The sequence below is a fragment of the Saccopteryx bilineata genome, chromosome 6, assembly GCF_036850765.1.
Source record: "Saccopteryx bilineata isolate mSacBil1 chromosome 6, mSacBil1_pri_phased_curated, whole genome shotgun sequence".
Taxonomy (NCBI): Eukaryota; Metazoa; Chordata; class Mammalia; order Chiroptera; family Emballonuridae; genus Saccopteryx; species Saccopteryx bilineata.
In genome coordinates, this window is record NC_089495.1 from 54,436,089 (window position 1) to 54,455,615 (window position 19,527).

The 19,527-nt window shown below is 42.9% G+C and overlaps 1 protein-coding gene across 1 annotated transcript in view; it reads left to right on the plus strand.

Moving 5' to 3' along the window:
- The window catches only part of ABCC4 (ATP binding cassette subfamily C member 4 (PEL blood group)), a 289,300-nt gene that overhangs the window by 103,289 nt on the left and 166,484 nt on the right, over positions 1–19,527 (plus strand). The window contains exons 9-11 of the mRNA XM_066234422.1: positions 6,923–7,024; positions 9,680–9,769; positions 11,285–11,476. Coding sequence (XP_066090519.1) covers positions 6,923–7,024; positions 9,680–9,769; positions 11,285–11,476 — 384 coding nt within the window. The remainder of the gene's footprint in view (positions 1–6,922; positions 7,025–9,679; positions 9,770–11,284; positions 11,477–19,527) is intronic.

A 19,527-nucleotide genomic window follows, 5' to 3' on the forward strand; every position in this document is an offset into this window, starting at 1 on the left:
CTTAGACTTTTACAGTCCATATGGTTTCTATAAGCCTCTTAAAAAGTTAACTCTCTAGTTCACCGGAATCACATGGTATTCCTGTTAAAACTGAATTGTCGCACCGTAGTGAGATTCCGGTTCACTCGGTTTTGGCTGACGTATCTATGTCATTAGTAAATGCCTCTGTGTACCTGGAAATAGGCCATATTTGGGAATCATCACCCTCACTGTGGATTAAAGTACACAGAGTGAAAATGTGTTTAGCAAATATAAAAAGACACCCAGATCACTTTAAAACTCGTCACTTGAGAGGAAAAGAACAGACACCTGTCTTGTTTGATGCTAGATTTTTGGTGGGCAAATATTGGAATTCATTTATGCAGCCAGTCACTTAGTCCGCATAGAATTGAGCACCCTACCTTAAGCCTGGCGCTGTGCTGAAATGCATATAGTCGATGATGAGCAAGTGCACAGAAGTCCTTCCTGCTTGGAATTTATGTATCGTCAAGTGGTGGGAGGGACAGTCATAAAGAAGCAAGTGAGAAAACTCACTGTTCATGTGTGTTTGTCCTTAGTCCTTGGGAGGGAAGACCTGCTAGAGGTACTTTGGCAGAGACAGACGCTGGTGTAATTTTGGCGGCAGTGGTTCCTGGGAAGGCTTAAGAAGTTGCCTGTACAGTTATGCGTGTGAGGGGGCAAGGGCAGGCCAGTTGGGGGAGGGGAGGTAGGAGGCTGATGCTTTGCATTTACATGGGGACAGTTATGTGACAAAAACCCTTAGTGCACAAAAAGAAGACCCACATGTTTGAGAAACCAAAAATGCTTGAGGTTGCAGAGGAGTGAGCACTGGGGACCCAAGCAGGGGACCACACAGGACCGTACTGATAGCATTGACTTCTAGCTTTTTCAGGTCTCACTCCGGCTGCAGCCTACGGGAACTGGTCAGTGAGGTGGGGTGGGATCCGGAGTAGGCAGGGCCATAGGTAAGGAGGCATAGGTAGTTCAGGAATGAGGCGATGTGGTTTGGTTTAGGGTGGAATAGGGACTTGGTCAGATTTGAACAAGCTTGAGTTGGGTATGGTGGAAGGGGAGAAATTCAGCAGAAGGAAGGGATTACAGGTTGCTCTGGGATTTTCGCTACAAAATCACCGGGATTCATTGAAATACGAAATACTAGAAGGGGACAAGATTTGTGTAGGAGAAGAGCATTGAGATCTGGGATGCTTTTCAGATTACCCAGGTGCTTGCTTTAAGACCCACTGATGGGCCATATGCCCGATTCAGTCTCCTTTCCTAAATATCTAATAGTTAAATAAGCATTAAGTACAGTGGTGTGTGTCCCTTTATCTGAGGGGGATACTTTCCAAGACCCTTAGTGGATACCTGAGACTGTGGTTGTACTGAATCCTACGTATACTGTGCTTTTCCCTACACATATCTGTAATAAAGTTTGATTTATAAATTAGGCAAGTAAGAGCTTAATAAAAATAACGGATAATAAAATGGAGCAATTATATCAATATACTGGAATAAAAGGTATCTGAATCTGGTCTCTCTCTTTCTCTCAAGATATCTTATTGTACTGCACTCACCAGAGGCAGATTAAGGTCGGTTGAGGTCCCGGGAGCAGAAGAAGATATTGGGCCCCTTCAGAAAAAGAAAGAGATGGGGAAAATAAAAATGCATGTTAACCATATATTTAAATAAATAAAAAAATATTATGTACTGTTAATGTTAAAATTGCACATATGAAACCAAACTTGGTGTCATTAGAAAAAAGTGTAAAGTTGGGGTTTTGTGGAGCCCTTCAGAAGTCAGGGCCCAGGGCGCACCTGGTGTGCCCACCGTTAGATCCACGCCTCGCACTTACCCTTCGTTCTATGATGAATGGTGTGCGACGATGCAGTGCGTGTGTGATGAGACACAGTCAGGTGGAGATGCTGGACAAGGGATGATTCACGTCCTGGGTGGGATGGAGCAAAGTTTTAAAACTTACTAATCGTTTATTTCTGGAATTTTCCACTTAATATTTTTGGTCTACATTTGACTGCAGGTAACTGAGACCATGGAAAGTGAACCCTTGGGTAAGGGGGGAGGACTACTGTATAATGAACTGGTCCAGTGTTTACTTTTCTTCCTTTCTCCGCGCACAGTTTGATGTGTTATTGTGGAATTAGAAGGTGAAAAGGGCAGCAGGAGAGGAGGAAGGACCTGCAGAGTACTCGAGTACTGATAGGTCGTCCGAGCTAGGTGAGGCGGGACCGTAGACGGCCAGTAGTTTAGGAGGCATGTAGAGCTTGGGAAACACTGTCTTCTTGAAGCTAGCTGCCCCCCTCTCTGCTGCAGCCTGGGACTCAGTAGACTGGGCCATCTTGAGCGACTGCCAGTACGATCATGTGTGGAAGCAATTCCACCACAATTTTGCGCCTTTGGGGCGGTACTGTGATCCATGCTTATGCGGCAAATCTACTGAGGGCTTTATCATGTAGTGCCTTCTCTTCTATACATGCTTTTCAATTTCCTCTTTCATGTACAGAGAACGAAGGACTTATTATGAATTTACAAGCTCAAGAAGTTCTATTTTTCCTTTAGTGAGGAGAAAGAACTGTTGGTTTTGGCATTGAATAAGGCCAATAGGATTATAAAGAGATCTTGTTTTAATTTCAAAGCACTGAAAGTCTTCAGCAGCTTCTACAACCAGTACAATTCATCTTTGAGATTATATTTTCCCCAAAGCAGCTTAGATTTTTGCCCAGCAACTACTCTGAAGTCAAATCTCTTTGGCTCGAGTTCCAGTGTCTGATTCTTCCCCACATGACCCGTTCTGGGTTTGCACTTTGTGGCTCTGATGGCAGTTGAATTTCAGCGTTTTCATCAGCCTGTGTATAATACTAGAGGAAATTCCACCCAGCACTCCGGGCACCTTTACCAGCTGCTAGATAGTGACTTCTCTCTCCACTCAGACCTCTTTATGGACTAACGCGCAATAGATTTACTTCCTCACTTCGTACATAGTTTTTCTTTTTTTTTTTAAGGTGGGAAATTTCTGTCCTAATATTTATACGCTAACGAGTTTTAATGTGATGGTTATACGCTTAAGCTAAAATCAAAATTTGATTCTGTTTGGCAAGATTTACGACATATGTTGCCTTTGCTTGTTACATGTTAACTGTGTAAGGCTGTAGCAATGTATTCAATGGTTTGACTCAGTTGAACCAACCATATATTCTGTTCATTCCTTTTGTAGATAGCGGGTATGCTGACTGCGTGAAGCTTGGCATTATTTGGCACTGAGGCTGTGTTTGTTCAAGTGTGTGATGACATAGTTTCTATCTTCTATGAGACAAAATCACTATGCGGGTACCAAGGTGGGAGGGCAGCCAGTTGGGGCCATTTTGATGTGCTTCCTAGTAAGATTAGTATTTGAGATTGACTCGGAAGGGTGGGTAGGATCAGTACTCAGCATATCAAGGTTGAGGCCACTTTGGGAGCATGGACTTAGGTACTGATGGGTCACCAAAAGGTTTTAAGCATGTTGGACATTCTCAGAGGTGTTTTACGGAGCTCAGTAGGGGGTGACTGTGTTTAGGATAGGTTCAGTAGTGTTGGAGTGCTGGGGAAGGAACCAGAAAGTATGGAGAGATGGCCAAAACGTTATGTCAGTGTTTTCAACAGTTGGTAGTGAGATTCTGAAATGAGTGTTGTTTCCAGAGGAATGGAGAATTGGACAGAGTGATGGATTGTGGCAGACTAGGTAAGACTTGATACTTGGTTGACTATGGGAGAGGTGGTGTGCAGAGAGAAATCAGGCTGTTCTGGGTTTAAAGCCTGTGCAGGTGTCCTCCCCAGACCACAACACAGTCTGCCCATTCGGCCTCCTTGCCTAGACAGGGACTTGGACAGGGAGGAGTAGCAGTGCCCGATTTTAAGGAGCATGAGTGGGTGGATGAGGGAAGGCGTGAATGAGCAGATCGTGTCTCACACTTGCTGAGTCTTTGAAGAAATGCCCAGGAATGCGTTTTCTCTTTCCTACATGGAAGTTTTCATTTCTAGTTTTTACTAGTTCTTTTGAAGTAGAACTTTGTGGAGTGATAGACAAGAATTTGAAGGGTAATTATGATTTTTAGAGTGGCATGCGACTTACTAATGTGCCGTTTTGTCTTTATCAAACATGTTCACGTGTTTATTTCAGTTGTCTCCTGTACGGGTTAGGGTTAGGTTTGCTGGCGGGTTCTACAATACCCACGTTAAAGTCGCTGACACAAGGACTTGCTTTTTCTCTCATGCAGAAATCCTTGTAAGTTTCCATCTAGGTTTCCTTGGGCTGTGGTGACAAAATACCACAAACAGGGGTGGATTAAAACAATAGAGATTTGTACTTTCACAGTTCTAGAGGCTAGAAGTCTGATGACAAGGTGCTAATAGGGCCTGTGATCTGTCTAAAGTTTGCACGGCAGAATCCTTCCCCGGCTTTTCCAGCTGCTGGTGGTTGCCAGCAAACCCTGCTTTTCTTGGCCTGTAATGACATCACTCCGGTCTCTGTCACATGGCTGTGTTCTGCCTGTGCGGCTGTCTCTGCATCTCTCCTCTCTTCTTATAAGGATACCTGTGATACTGGGTTTAGGACCCCACATACTCTGGCATGACCACACCTTAATTACTTCTTCAATGACCCTATTTCCAAATAAAGTCACCTTTTGAGGTAACTGGAGTTAGGACTTCAACATAGCTTTTTAGGGCACAAAATTCATTCCATGACAAGTCCCTGGCTAGTGGTGTCCGGGATCCAGACACTATTTGTTACTCCACTGCGTGTAGTCTTGAGCGAACTGGCGGCCTCCAAGTCCCAGGCTGTGGGATAAAGAAGGTTTCCCGGACATTGTCATTTTCCATTAGTCTGAATTTAGTCACGTGGCTGCCGGGAGGCTGGGGAGAGAGGTCGTCCTGTAGACTGCTGAGAGGAGAAGAGCGGATTTTGAGGAGAGCCAATAGTCTGTCACATGTTCAGAGATATTTGGGCAGGGTGGGGGTGGTCTCAGTTGTTTATTTAGTTTCTGAACCATTACAGCTTTTTTCATTATGTCCAGCATTCGCAGAGCAAGAGGAAGTTTTCCTGTATATTGTGCTGTAAGATTTGTAACGGTTATCAGGACTTTTTCTCAGCTCCATAGTGTTGAATCGCTCCTAACTAGTATGGAAAACAGCAAGACAGGGGGCCCTTCCTGCTGGCGAGGACGGGGCATTTACTAAGGAGCGTGATTGTGAAAAAGCTGCTTGAAAGCTGTTTTTTAAGAGTAGAAACTTAAATAGCATGTTTTTGTTTTAGAACAATGACTGTAAGTGATAGTTTGTGACAAGTAGTGATACACTGATTTGTCTTGCACAGGAGAAAAGCATAGTGTACTCAAGTGCTCAGCTAAAGGTCACAACAAGTGAACTGGGGGGTCCGGCCTTTCTTTCGGGGTCTCGGCCACTTGTGCTCCCCGCCTGTGCTCCTGCACGCTTGGTCCCCGAGGCCAGGAATGGCCTCTGTCTTTGTGTTCCTAGCACGTCACGTGGTGCTTGGGACAGGGCAGGATTCAGTAAATACTTATGGGATCATTTTCTACCAGCTCCTGTGTTTATTGTTAGTAACACAAAAGCAAGACAATAAAAATGCCCAAGTTCTAAATATGTTCAAATTAGGAGCTATGTTTTCTTTTCAGGGTTATTGATACACTTGTTGAGAAAGTTACAGAAATAGCCTTGTGGCCATGAGCTCTTTTCTTCATATCTATAACTAATATGTATATAGTATGTAATAATGTATAATACTTTTATGTATTAAATATAATACCATACTATATAAACAGTCTATATACAATGTATTATATGGTTATATATACTATATACAATTAAATATAAATATATAAAATTTATGCTATAATATATACAATTGACCATTGAACAACATGGGGTTAGAGGGGCCAATGCCTCCCATCCCCCACCCTGTGTATAATTTTTGAGTCCCTCAAAACTAGCCCTGGCCTAGTATTTCAGTTGGTTACAGCATTGTCTCAGTATAACCAAGGTTGTGGGTTCAATACCTGGTCAGGACACATATAAGAATCAACCAATGAATACATAAATAAGTGGAAGAACAAATTGATGTCTCTATCTCTCACTCCCTTCCTCTCTCTCTCAAATCACTTATAAAATAGCCTGACTAGTGGTGGTGCAGTGGATAGAGCATCTACCTGGGACACTGAGGTCCCTGGTTTGAAACCTCGAGGTCGCATGCTGGAGTGCAGGCTCACCAGCTTGAGTGTGGGGTCACTAGCTTGATCATAGAATCATAGACAAGATCCCATGGTCACTGTCTTGAGTTCAAAGGCCGCTAGCTTGAAGCCTAAGGTCACTGGCTTGACTAGAGCCCCAGGTTAAGGCACATATGAGAAGCAATCAGTGAACAACTAAAGAGACACAACAAGTTGATGCTTCTCATTTCCTTCCTTACTCTCTCTCTTTGTTAAAAAAAATTTAGTTAACAAACAAAAACTTCACTAATCTGTTGACTGGAAGCCTTATCAATAATGTAGATAGTTGATTAACATGTTTTGTATATTATATGTATTATATACTGTATTCTTGCAGTAAAGTAAGGTAGGGAAAAGAAAATGTTATTGAGAAAATTATAAGGATGAGAAAATGTATACCTTTACAATATTTATTGAAAAAGAAATCCATGCACAGGTGGACCTGTTTACACCTGTGTTGTTCAAGGGTCAACTGTGTTATATATTGTGTGTTCTGATGTGAACTAACACTTTAAATGCAATTGGTAAAATATGTACTCTGTGTAAAATAAAGTTTTACTTTGCAAATAGCAAGCAAGCAATTATTATTGTTTGCGACTTTGTTGCTGCTGTTTACAGAACCTGCGTTTTTCCCTTTTTCACAGAACTTTCTGTTGCTTGATGAGATAAAGCAGTGCACCTCTCAGCTGCCATCAGACGGTAAAACGATAGTGCATGTGCAAGATTTTACTGCTTTTTGGGATAAGGTAACAAACCCTCCGTTACAAGGTCGTGACTGCTTAAAGACAGCTGATGGCTTAGAGTTAATAGGGAATTTTGAGATTTTACACATACTTTCAAATGTGACTTGCTCATTTACTAAAAGTATGTCATAAAACTTTTCAAAAATCAGGAACAAGGTTTGCAGTTAATGGAGGTTAAGTATGATATCAGCCCATTACCACATTTTGAACTTAAAAGACATGAGTTTATGATGTTAGAATTTATAGGATTAGATGGTACATTTTTTACCTTGTTATCAGACGATCTTACACATGCTGAATGAAGCTATGATTTGGATCTGTGCTGTGGGGGAGGGGGGCTCTCCTATTCTGAGCTTCTGGGTGGTGCTGGCTCCGTAGGTGGCAGTCGAGGGCAGGGAGGAGCAGCAGGCGGCAGGGAGGAGCAGCAGGCGGGCGTAGTAAGCTCCAGTGAGTCCCCAATCTAAGGGTTTCACACTGTGGCAAGCTGACAGGTAGAACTGGCCGGATCACAAGGATTTCTCCAGTACTTGGTTTATTTATGGCATTTAGGCAAGTGGGGAGGATAAAAAAGAAAACCAAGTAGCTCAAGTTCTCAAACCTGCGCATTCAGTGCAGGGTCCTTTCCCTACAGCTGCAGGGCTCCTCTCCCTGGCCCCATGGTCCTCTGTGCATACCCTTCTGTGTCAGTCTGGATTAGCCAGGAGAACAAGCCACACCACAGGAGAGGGACTTGCATGCAGAAGGATCAGTTACATAGGTGGCAGGTCAGGTGACTGAGCAATCGGCAATGGCAGGAAGGTAGATCTAGTCCAGGGGTCTCAAACTCGCGGCCCGCCGAACAATTTTGTACTGATTTTTTTTTGTTTTCAACTGCAGTGAGAAAAGTGTTGCGTAACAGTTGCCTTTTGTAGACCTAGTGCGGCCCGCCGAACAGCTGTGATCTTGCTCTGCGGCCCACATGCTGAGTTGAGTTTGAGACCCCTGATAGTCCCATCGCTAGGGCTGCAGGGAGGAGGGGAATTTTCCAAAGGGGCTCGTTGGGTGGTCCGTTTGTTGGTCAGTGTGTTTGTTGTTTGGTCGTGAGGAGAACCAGGAGCCTGGCTGCCGGCAGGAGTAGGCATTACAGAGTAAAGGGCTATTCTGTGGGTGCTGGCACTGCAGAGGGGATGGGACTGGCGTGGGAAGGCTGCTAGAAGCAGGTAGAGGCACTGATGGGTATCAGCTTCTGCCCCGCCTGCCCCCTGTCCTCAGAGGGTGCTCTCCAGGGGCGGGCCTGAGGTTGCAGTGTGAGTTCGCAGGAAGTCTGCAGCAGCTGGCATGTCAGATCATAGCAGGGGGAGGTCAGGGAATGGAGCTGAGAGCAAACAGGTGCCAGGCCAGCACTCCTTCCCACCTCCGCCTTGTTTCTTCCTCTTACAGTGGTCCAGGTGTCTAAACCCTGCAGACTCCGGGTTTTCATGCTTGTGACTGAGTATTGTGCCACCTGCACTGTGGTTATCTACTTTTAATATCTGCCATCTCCAGCGAAACAATACTCAAATATATAAACCACATCATTACACCTTTTGCACTTGGACGCAAGTAGCCTTACCTAACCTGCCCTGCCTTAATATGGTAGAGTTGCCTCCCGCTTCCTATTACTCGTCATACATTGTTAAGCATTTATGGAAAGTACCATTTAAATTCATTATAAAAATGGACTCTATTGAATGCATCGAGTTAGATGAAGCACTGAGGTGGCTAACAGCCGCTTTATATGAGCCATGACCAAATTTCTTTTGTGCCAAACTTTGCAACATTGTAAGATGAGCTGTTCTTTCAAGAACCTTAACAACATGTTCTCAGAAAAAATTTTTTGTAGCTTGTATTATAGTACACGTCACCCTGCTCTGTCATGCGATCATTGCTTGTGGATAGATTATGCCCCGTGCTGGGGGATCATTAGGGGCTGTCAGGTTAGGTAATGAATGAGAGAGCCCCTGGATTGGGGGTGGACACAGACAGCTCTCTAAGCTGAAGCAGGATGAAGCACGTGCTGAGTTGTGAGGAGGTAGAAAGACGTGGACTCTAACCAGCTTTACTAGACAGCCAAACAGGTAGGTGGAGGAAGGTCTCACTGACTGACATCTTGTTCGAGAAATGAATGGACTGGGTCTTTATCAAGTGAAAACTGAGATGAGCGGAGATTTCAAATTGTTAGTGAAGTACAGGCATGCCACGTGCTTATGCTGCCACCTGGTGGAAATAAATGAACTAAGAGTAAAACCGAGAGTTCTGACAAACAAATGATGAAAACCTTCCACACGGAATATTCTATTAATTATATTATTTTCAAGAAGTTAGTGTGCGTCAAGAAGGTTTATTTTGAGAAGGTGCCTTGTCATTTCTACTACTTATATTCTCCGTCTAGAGCTGTGTCCATATGAAAATATGTTAAAAGAATGGGCCTTCCTGAAGGCACCTGGAGCTGGCTCAGACCCCCAGAGAAATATGATTAGATGAAAAGGACTCCAGGTCACAATATTTTATAATAGGAAGGAGAAAGATGAGGGTGATCTGCACGTGTCAATGACTATTACATTATTTTCTCAACTTTGTGAAGTGATTTGTGTTGCTTTATTGAAATGGACACTTTTTTTTTGTAAACTTTAATTGTAGGCATCAGAAATCCCAACCCTACAAGGTCTTTCTTTCACTGTCAGACCTGGTGAATTGTTAGCTGTGGTCGGACCTGTGGGAGCAGGAAAGGTAAGTTGTAATGTCCTCTGGCAGCTCAATGCAACATCCCATGTCAGAATCCCGGGCTTGAGCCCACAGCTGTCTGTAACACAGGTATGAGTTGGGTGGATCTAGAATGGCCTTTCTCAAAGTGTGTTCTCTGGAGTGTCCCTTTTACAGGAAGGTTGCATGGCCAAATAAATCTGGGTAGAGCACATCATGTGTTTCTTCTTGGCCATTCGAGTTGGGAAGTGTTTGTCTGGAAGTTGGCTATCTCTGTGAAGGAAATTATTTGAATGACAGCTGTTCAGGATGGAATGACTAAGAAAGTAGGACTTCTTTTTGTCAGGAGGTTGTAAAGGCTCTTCCGGAAAGCTTTAAACCTTTTCTCGTCTGACTTATCCAAGTCACGTCAGTGCACAGTTAACAAGGGTGCAGCCATGGGTGTGGCGCAGTGCTGGGCACAGAAGATGCAGATATTGTAGGACCTGGACGCCTTTGCCTCCAGAAGCAGCTGGGCTGCGGGACGAGACAGATGTTTGAACAGATTGTTTCTACTCCGTGTGATAAGCTCTCTGATCATGTAGGCACAGGCGTGTCTTGTCTGTATGTTGTCACAGATCTGAAGGACCTGTGCACGCACACTTAGTCTTGTGTGTTCTGAAACAACACAGTCTAGAAGTGCAAACATAGGCTGTAAAAGTGACGGGGATTGTTTCTCTTATGATACATTTTTGCTCTTGGGAAACATGACTCACTTCAGAGTTCCTTTAAAGAACCTTTCCTGGGGCATTGGATATGCACTGCTCACAAAAGTTAGGGGCATACCATATTGTTCGCTTTATAAGATGCACCTGACCATAAGGCACACCTAGGGTTTTAAGGAGGAAAAGAAAAAAAATCTGAACCAAATGGTGTGTTAAACTATTTAATAAATACTGTATTTTTTGCTCCATAAGATGCAGGGGGAAAAAAATAAAATAAAATAAAAAAAAAGATGCAGGGGCATTTTCCCCTCTACTTTTGGGGGAAAAAACTGTGTCTTATGTAGCAAAAAATACGATATTTTATTGCTTCACATTCATTTTGAAATATCCCTGATTTTTGTGAACAGTATATTATGCACACATCCCTTTTCAAGAGCAAGTCTCTGTCAAGTACAGGGTACCTGGCTGCTGGTACCACTGCATTAAACATCAGACATATGAAATGGATATCGTGCCAGGTCACTCTGCTAGTTGAGAGTGTTCAACATCCTTAATTAGCCTTTGTTGAGTATAGCATTTCATTTGGGGGAAAACTTTTAGGTAGAGTGGAATTGTTATATTCTACTTTATTGATAGCCCTTATCAACCATTAGTTTACATTGACCAATAGTATTATTTAAACTTTTTGAATTGCAACTTTCAGGGCTGTACTTGATCCTATTTTGAATGACAGTGTTGTATCATTTACCAAACCCCAGGGCCGGGGAAGGCTGCATTGCGGTGGCTTGTTCTGTCTGAGTGTTGCCTGTAACATGTGTTTGTTTGCAATCTGTTTCAGTCATCTCTGTTAAGTGCCGTCCTGGGGGAACTGTCCCCAACCCAGGGGCTGGTCACCGTGCATGGAAGGATTGCATATGTTTCTCAGCAGCCCTGGGTGTTTTCAGGAACTGTGAGGAGTAATATATTATTTGGGAAGAAATATGAAAAGGAAAGATATGAGAAAGTAATCAAGGCTTGTGCCTTGAAAAAGGTGAGTGATGACTTTTGAGTTGCATAGACTTGAATTTCCAATAGTAATAAATAGTGTTGGTTTAATCTAAAAGGTTTGTTAAAAGCTTCACTTTTTAACATGAAAGATATTCAAATGCTATTGAATACTGTTAGCTGGCCATCAGGCTAAATAAGTATGCACATATGTTACTGCTTTAATCCTTATTGGATAATGACAATCACAGAATGCTTTTTTCCTTTGGTTTTGTTTTATTTTGTGACATTTTATTAACTTTTAACCTTTTTAAAATGCACAGTTATAACATTTAGCTAAAAGCACAGGGAACAGTGAAATGAAGCCTCGTGTGCACATTCTCCAGCGTCAGCCACAGTTTCATCTTCGCTGTCCCCTGCTGGCCCCGCCCCAACCCAAACGATCTGAGGCAGTTCCCAGACCTCATATTAGTTCATCTGTAAATAATTCAGTAGTTATCTCAGACGCAGAAGAGAGCCATTGCAAAAAACACCATCAACGCCTGACCAGGCAGTGGCGCAGTGGATAGAGCGTCGAACTGGGATGCGGAGGACCCAAGTTTGAGACCCTGAGGTCGCCAGCTTGAGTGCGGGCTCATCTGTTTTGAGCAAGTCTCACCAGCTTGAGCCCAAGGTCACTGACTAGAGCAAGGGGTCACTTGGTCTGCTGTAGCCCCCCAGTTAAGGCATATATAAGAAAGTAATCAATGAACAACTAAGGTGTCACTGCTAAGAGTTAATGCTTCTCATCTGTCCCTTCCTGCCTGTCTCTTCCTGTCTGTGTACCTCACTCACTTAAAAAAAAGAAAAAACACCATCAAAGTTACTACACTTGAAAAAAAATGACCAAAATTTCTAAATAACATCAATGTTCTAGTCAGTATTTACATTTCGTTACCTCAGTAAGAAATAATGTTATTCGTTGATTTGAATCCACATAAGGTCTGCACTCTGCACTTTATTAATTTGTCTCCCTTGTTCCTTTCATTTGGTAGGTTTTTCTCTCCACTTTGTTTTTGACTTGTAATTTAAAGAAAATGGAATGATAAAATTAAAAAAAAAATAGTACAGCATTTCATTAGGGGAGAGATTGTTTCCAGAAATGACATTGAGCGTCACAGAAAAGGGCAGGATGAAATGTTTAATTGTGCATTGAGATTGAAATAAAGTTAGTGATTGAATGATGAAAACTGAACTTACCTGATGGGAGAAAATAATTCAGCAAAAAACAAAAAAAGAAGATACTGATAAATACTATGTTACTCATGTTGGGTTATGAAAATCAGTGACTAGTAGCATTCCAGGGCTTTCCCTGGGGTCTGTTTAGCGCAGTCTGGACACCCGACTATTCTTTTATGCTGTGTGGAGAAGGCTGGGACAGAGGTTGAAATGTATACAGGCTCCAAACTGGTGTGTGAGGAAATAGTAGTTTTGCTTGAACAGTGGCTTGAATATCATGAATTGTATCAGGTGAGTAGCATTTTATGATGATGTGGACAAAACATAATTGCTTATTTAATGGACTTTTATTTCTTTTTTCTAGGCTTTTTATTAATGAGAGATTATGTGTTTTTAGAAATGACGTCAAGTCAGTACCTTGAGCTAGTAGGGGTCTCAAACTCGCGGCCCGCGGGCTGCATGCGGCCCGCCGAACAATTTTGTGCGGCTCGCAGACTAATCCACGAACTACAGTTTCTGGTCGTTTTGTGACACTGAAAAGTGTTGCGTAACAGTTGCCTTTTGTAGACCTAGTGCGGTCCGCCTAACGGCTGTGATCTTGCTCTGCGGCCCACATGCTGAGTTGAGTTTGAGACCCCTGAGATTCTTATTAGACAGTATATTCAGTGTGTAAGAAAGGAGGGAGAATGAATGTCAATCAGGAATAATAACTCCCATTTATTGAGTCCACGTGCTAATCATTTCTCTTTCACATGGTGCACACACAAAGGAATATGCGTATTTAATATATATATATATTTTTAGAAATGAAATTTAATGTGCTGACATTGATTACTAACAATAAGAGTACATAGGTTTCAGGTCGTTTCTATAGAATGAACTGTTGATTGTGTTGTATGCCTGTCACCCAAAGGCCAGTCATTTTCTGTCACCATATGTTTGTCCCTCTGTACTTCCCCCCTCTGCACTCCCTTCCGCCTGGTAACCACTTCACTTTTCTCTATGTCCCTGAGTCTCAGTTTTATATCCCACTTATGTGTGGAATCATACACTTCTTAGCTTTTTCTGATTTACTCATTTTACTCAGAATAATGTTCTCAAGGTTCAACTTATGAATTTAATATTTTACCTGTGTCTTCGATGTTTCCATTCTCATTGTATAGTTTGTAAAACTGAAGCTTAGGGAGATGAAATGACTCACCTCAATACTCACAGCTCAGGTTCAGAGCCGTTTCTGCTCACCTAGATTCTGTGCTTTCCCATGGCGCCTTGCTGCCTCTTAATTGAGAAAGTATATAAGGAAGAATTATTATTATTATTATTTTGCTTTTGTTTTTATACAGAGACAGAGATAGAGGGATAGATAGGGACAGACAGACAGGAGTGGAGAGAGATGAGGAGCATCGATTATTAGTTTTCATTGCGACACCTTAGTTGTTCATTGATTGCTTTCTCATCTGTGCCTTGACCGCGGGCCTTCAGCAGACCGAGTAATGCCTTGCTCAAGCCAGCTTGGGTCCAAGCTGGTGAGTTTTGCTCAAACCAGATGAGCCTTCTCTCAAGCTGGCGACCTCGGGGTCTCGAACCTGGGTCCTCCGCATCCCAGTCCGATGCTTTATCCACTGTGCCACCACCTGGTCAGGCAGGAAGAATTATTTTTAAAACTCGGTGTTGACGAAGGTGGAATGTGGGATGTGGAATAAACAGATCTCAGGCATTTTCTCTTTACCTCAATCAAGTTCAATTCCTGAGGCTCAGATCAGACTCCCGAGACCTCGGTCAGTACCAGGCCCTTTCTTTGCAGGTCCTTGCCTTTCTGGTCATAGGTTAGCCATCTTTCTACTCCCCCATGTTTGAGCAACTTGGGAGGAAAGCAGGTGTTGGGACAGTGGCTGTCATTCAGCCTGCTCTCCAGGGACCAGTGCCTTTGTTGCAGTCTCAGGGGCTGACTAGAGCAGCAATGGGGGGTTGTGCCTTGGGGCTTTCCCGCCTTTCAGGTGTCTGTGTGGCACACAGACTCCTGGGGGAAGGAGGTCCCTGTTGGCTGGGCTTCTCGGCGATTCTTCTGGATGTCAATTGACATACAGACATGGACTGTTCTGCATGACACAGGGACGTGGAGTCAGGGCCTTTGCCGGAAGGGAGGCCCCGGTTGGGGAAGTAATCAAGAGCACAACCCTGGCCCTGGCTTTTGCACTGGCCCGCTGTCACTTTGGACCTGCCCTGTTACCTGCTTGGGCCTCTGAAGTTCCTGCTACAAAATGAGGACATTGGGTCAAAACATTTCTAAGGTCTGAAATGCCATTTATGACTCTGGTTAGCAGGGGTGGAGGTTTTGCAGGACACCGGGGAATCACTGAGTGAGTGATGTGATCCTTTGCTTACCTCCTTCTGGAGTCCACGTGTCAGGGGACGGGCGTAAGACAGCCACAGAGAACCGAGGGCCTTCCACAATTATTCTAGCCTGTAGATACAGAGACTGCATATGTAGTTACTTTCCTTGTGTCAGTTTCCTGTCTTATTAAATGGAGGAGGTTTGGGATTATTGTTAAAACTATTGATAATGCCTGTAAAATGCAAACATACCAGATTTTTAGTAAATAGTAGCTGTTGTTAACTATCATAGCTCTTTTCTCTAAATATATGTATTTATTTGAACTGTTTATACATACATATAAATATAGTCAAGACTTCTCCTCAGAGTTATCCCCCAAATCCTGGAGGGGAGGCAGAGAGACAGACTCTTGCATGTGCCCTGACCAAGATCCAACTGTTAAGCCCGCTAGGGGGTGATGCTCTGCCCATCTGGAGCCATTGCTCTGACGCAAGCAGACCCATTTTTTTAGCACCTGAGGCAGAGGTCATGGAGCCATCTTCAGTGCCTGAGGTCAACTTGCTCCAATCAGTTGAGCCATGGCTGTGGGAGGAGAAGAGGCAGGTGGTGGGGGTGGGGAGGGAAGGGTGGAGAAATGGTCACTTCTCCTGTGTGCCCCGTCTGGGAAGCCAAGCTGGGGCTTTTACACACCAGACCGATGATCTACTGCTGAGCCAACCGGCCAGGGCCAAGCTGAAAACATTTCTGTAATAAAATAGGAAGATATGAAATCATCACATCTAGCAACTTTTATTGAGGCAGATGACAAAAACAGTGACTGTGTAGTGAGGTATAGAAAATGATTTAGGAAATAATAATCCCAGTAGGTTCTGTTGGGGGCGTTCACAGTGGACTCTGAGGCCCTGGAGTCAGACTGCTCTGGGATTGTGTCTCAGTTTCTCTGCTATTTGGTGTGTGATTTTGGCTAATTGTCGAACCATACAAAATCGTAGTTTCTTCATCTGTAAAGTGGAGAGAATACTATCAACCTCATGAAGTTGTCTGGAGGATGAAATTAGTAATGATCTTAAAGCGCCTAATTGTTAGGGATATAACAAACACTCTGTAAATGTTAAAATATTTTAAAAAGTTAACTCTTAATTATAAGAACAGCCAGTTTGGGGTTAAATCATATCCATACAATGTGACATGTTATAAAGAAGGTATCTAAGTATATAACTTCTTTTATTTGAGTTGATATTTATGTAGGTGCTCTACACATAGTATGCATCACATGAATCAACAAGGAATATGTTAATGTCATTACAAATAATATATTGCGACATTTGTCTGTATACAGTCTTTTATCACTTGAAGACTTTTTAAAACTTCTGGGTAATACATATTCAAAGGTATAACACTGATAAATTCTAGCTTAATATTTTCCCACCTTGATTACTTGCCTTTACAGACCCCTCTGGGGTGCCCATAAGCTCATAGTTTCTTATCATATTTCCCACATTCCTGCCAGTTTGGACATTTCCTTTTCAAATTGGTTTAATAATTGGAATAATCTGGCCTCAGGCACTGAAAATAGCTTGGTTGGTCCGAACAGAACACATCAGCCTCAGGCACTAAAAATAGCTTGGCTGATTTACGAATAGGCCCCAGACAGGGGTTGCTGGCTGGATCCCAGTTGGGGTGCAGGTGGGAGTCTGTCTCACTATCTCCCTTCCTATCACTAAAAAAAATAATTAGAATAATCATTGTTACGTCTTTGTTTATTCATCTCTCAATTGGGATAACTATATCACTTGCCTCTGACATAATAGGAAATAAAGAATCATGAGCACAAAAGGAGTATGTGAGGGTAATTTAAATATGGAGACTAAATTGATCGATACTTCTGTATCTGGACATAGAGGCCTTCAAGTCCTGAGTTACTTGAGTGTTGCTTTCATTTCAAATATATTTTTCAGTAACTACTGGGGACAGTATGTTGTGAGAGAAAGAGCAGAAGGCTATGAATTGAGGTGAGCTTGGTTCAGATTTTAACTATTCCATTTCACAGCTGACAGTTCTCAGACCAATTATCTCAGTCTCAGTTTCCTCATCTGTGAGATGGGTCTAATCCAGTTGTCCCTCAGGATCTGTGGGGCATTGGTTCTAGAACCCCTTTTGGATATCAGAATCCACAGATGCTCAAGTCCTTTGTGTAAAATGGTGTGGAGCAATGCATACAGTTGACCCTCCGCATCCATGGGTTCCCAGTCATGTTTGGAAAACTCTGTTTTCCATCTAGGATTGGTTCGACCTGCAGATATGAAACCCACAGATACAGAGGCTGCCTGTACTTACTGTGCAGCTTGTTGTGAGGGTTAGAGATAATCAATATAAAGCATCCAGGAACTGTGGTTTGGCAGGTAGATCTTACCATCCCCGAGCTGACTAGTAGGGAGAGAAGCTGCCATATAAATTATGAAGTGCATATAAATTATGCATATAATTTATGCATAATCTGTGCATATAAATTATGAAGCAGGATAAGATGGGTCCTTCATGAGAAATACAAACAAAGTATTAAGAACCCAGTTGAAGGAGAGATGGCTTTCTCACTAGGGCAAGTCAGGGATGGTTTCATGGATGACATTGTTTGAGCTGGGCCTGGAAAGACGGGTAGGTTCTTGTCAGGGCCTGATGGGAAGGGCAGTTCCAATGGAGGAGAAGCTGTGAACAAAGGCTCAGTGGACTCCTGCTTGTGACCCTGGACCAGCCCTCCATTGCCAGGCCCTCCCTTCTGCCCTCAGAACTGTTCCAGCTGTCTGCTCAGTATTTCTCCTGTGATTCCCTACCATCACTAAAAGGCACTTGAGATGTTTCTGACCCTGTGGCATCAAACCAGCATAGCCATTTCCTGGTTTTCCTCTGGTTTGTGTATCTGATTTTCAAGTGAGAGCCACTGTAGGTGAAATAATTGGATAAATGTAACTTAGAGATAATGTAAGAATACCTTCCTGCCACTGGGAGGAATTGTAAGATATGCTCAACTCAGGCTTTTCCCTCTAACCCAGTGATGTTCAAACTTTCTCATCACATGGTACACATAAACTAATCACTAAATTCTGTAGCACACCCAAAAATATATTTTTTTCCAATCTTGACAAAATAAGTGTAGTTTTTATCCATTCACATTGGATGGTTGCTGCTATTGGCTGTTGTCATTTTTCTATTTATTTATTTATTTATTTATTTATTTACAATGTAAGGGAAAAGAGGTCAGCGCCTTTGGCTAAATAGTTAGGCATTGCATGTTTTAAAAATTCTTACGGCACACTGGTTGAAAATCGCTGCTCTAGCCAAATCAGACAATCATGGTTTGGAAATTAGTCTGACTTGGGTGTTCCTCCAAATCCTTTGAAATGTTTTTTCCCATCTGAAGCTTGTCTATAAATAGTTTGCAGAGTCAACAAACACACTCCAGGGCCTTCTACCAGACTTGGAGAGAGCCCATTTCTTATTTCCTAACTGGTAAATGAAAGGGTGGGTTTTAAATGCCCTCACTAGAAAAAGGCTAAGATTGCTGTGCTACAATATGTTGTTATTTTGACAAGGAAAGCAAGACTGCGAAATCAAGGCATAAAAATTAAGAACACTTTGCGAGGATTGTCAACAGTGAAACAGGGGCCAGGAAAACTGTATTTCCAGGAGGCTGGGAACCTACATTCTTAAAATGGCTCATTGTTGTTGTTTCTATGAAAATCAAAAGCAAGAGATGGTAGTAACTTCTTAGCTCAACAAAGAGATAATATGAGTCTGACCTGGCAGTGGTGCAGTGAATAGAGTGTTGGACGGGACACAGAGGGCTCAGGTTCGAAACCCCAAGGTCGCCAGCTTGAGCTTAGGCTCACTGGCTTGAGCGTGGGATCATAGACATGACCCCATTTTCGCTGGCTTGAGCTCAAAGGTCGCTGGCTTGAAGCCCAAGTTCTCTGGCTTGAGCCCAAGGTCACTGGTTTGAGCAAGGGGTCACTCTCTCTGCTGTAGCCTCCCAAGGCACATATGAGAAAGCAATCAATGAACAACTAAGGAGCTGCAACGAAGAATTGATTCTTTTCATCTCTGTCCCTTCCTGTCTGTCTCTCTCTCTGTCTCTGTCCCAAAAAAACAAAAAAGAAATAATATGGAATCATAATGAATTTTTATGACAGAGCCATTGCTGTCTTTCATTTGATGAACTCCAGGCGAGCTTTGAGCATACAGGGAACTGTGTGTGTGCTTGTGTGTCTTTGTGGGCTGTCCGGGAATGAGTTAAATGGTGAACTCTTTTTCTCTTCTTTTGGTGGAGTGCTTTGCAGATTGTGACTCACACTGAATCAGCATGTGAATGAGGTCCCACTGTTGATCTGATCAGAAAATAAGTGTCAGTCACCAATAGCAAAAATTCATTCAAGTCTTTTTTGCATTTGTAGAAGGTGTTCATACACTTACTCTTGATTCTCACAGCATCCTTGAGTTGACTAATTCTTGTTTCTGCAACAGATTTTGTATGAGAGGGAAATGAGGCT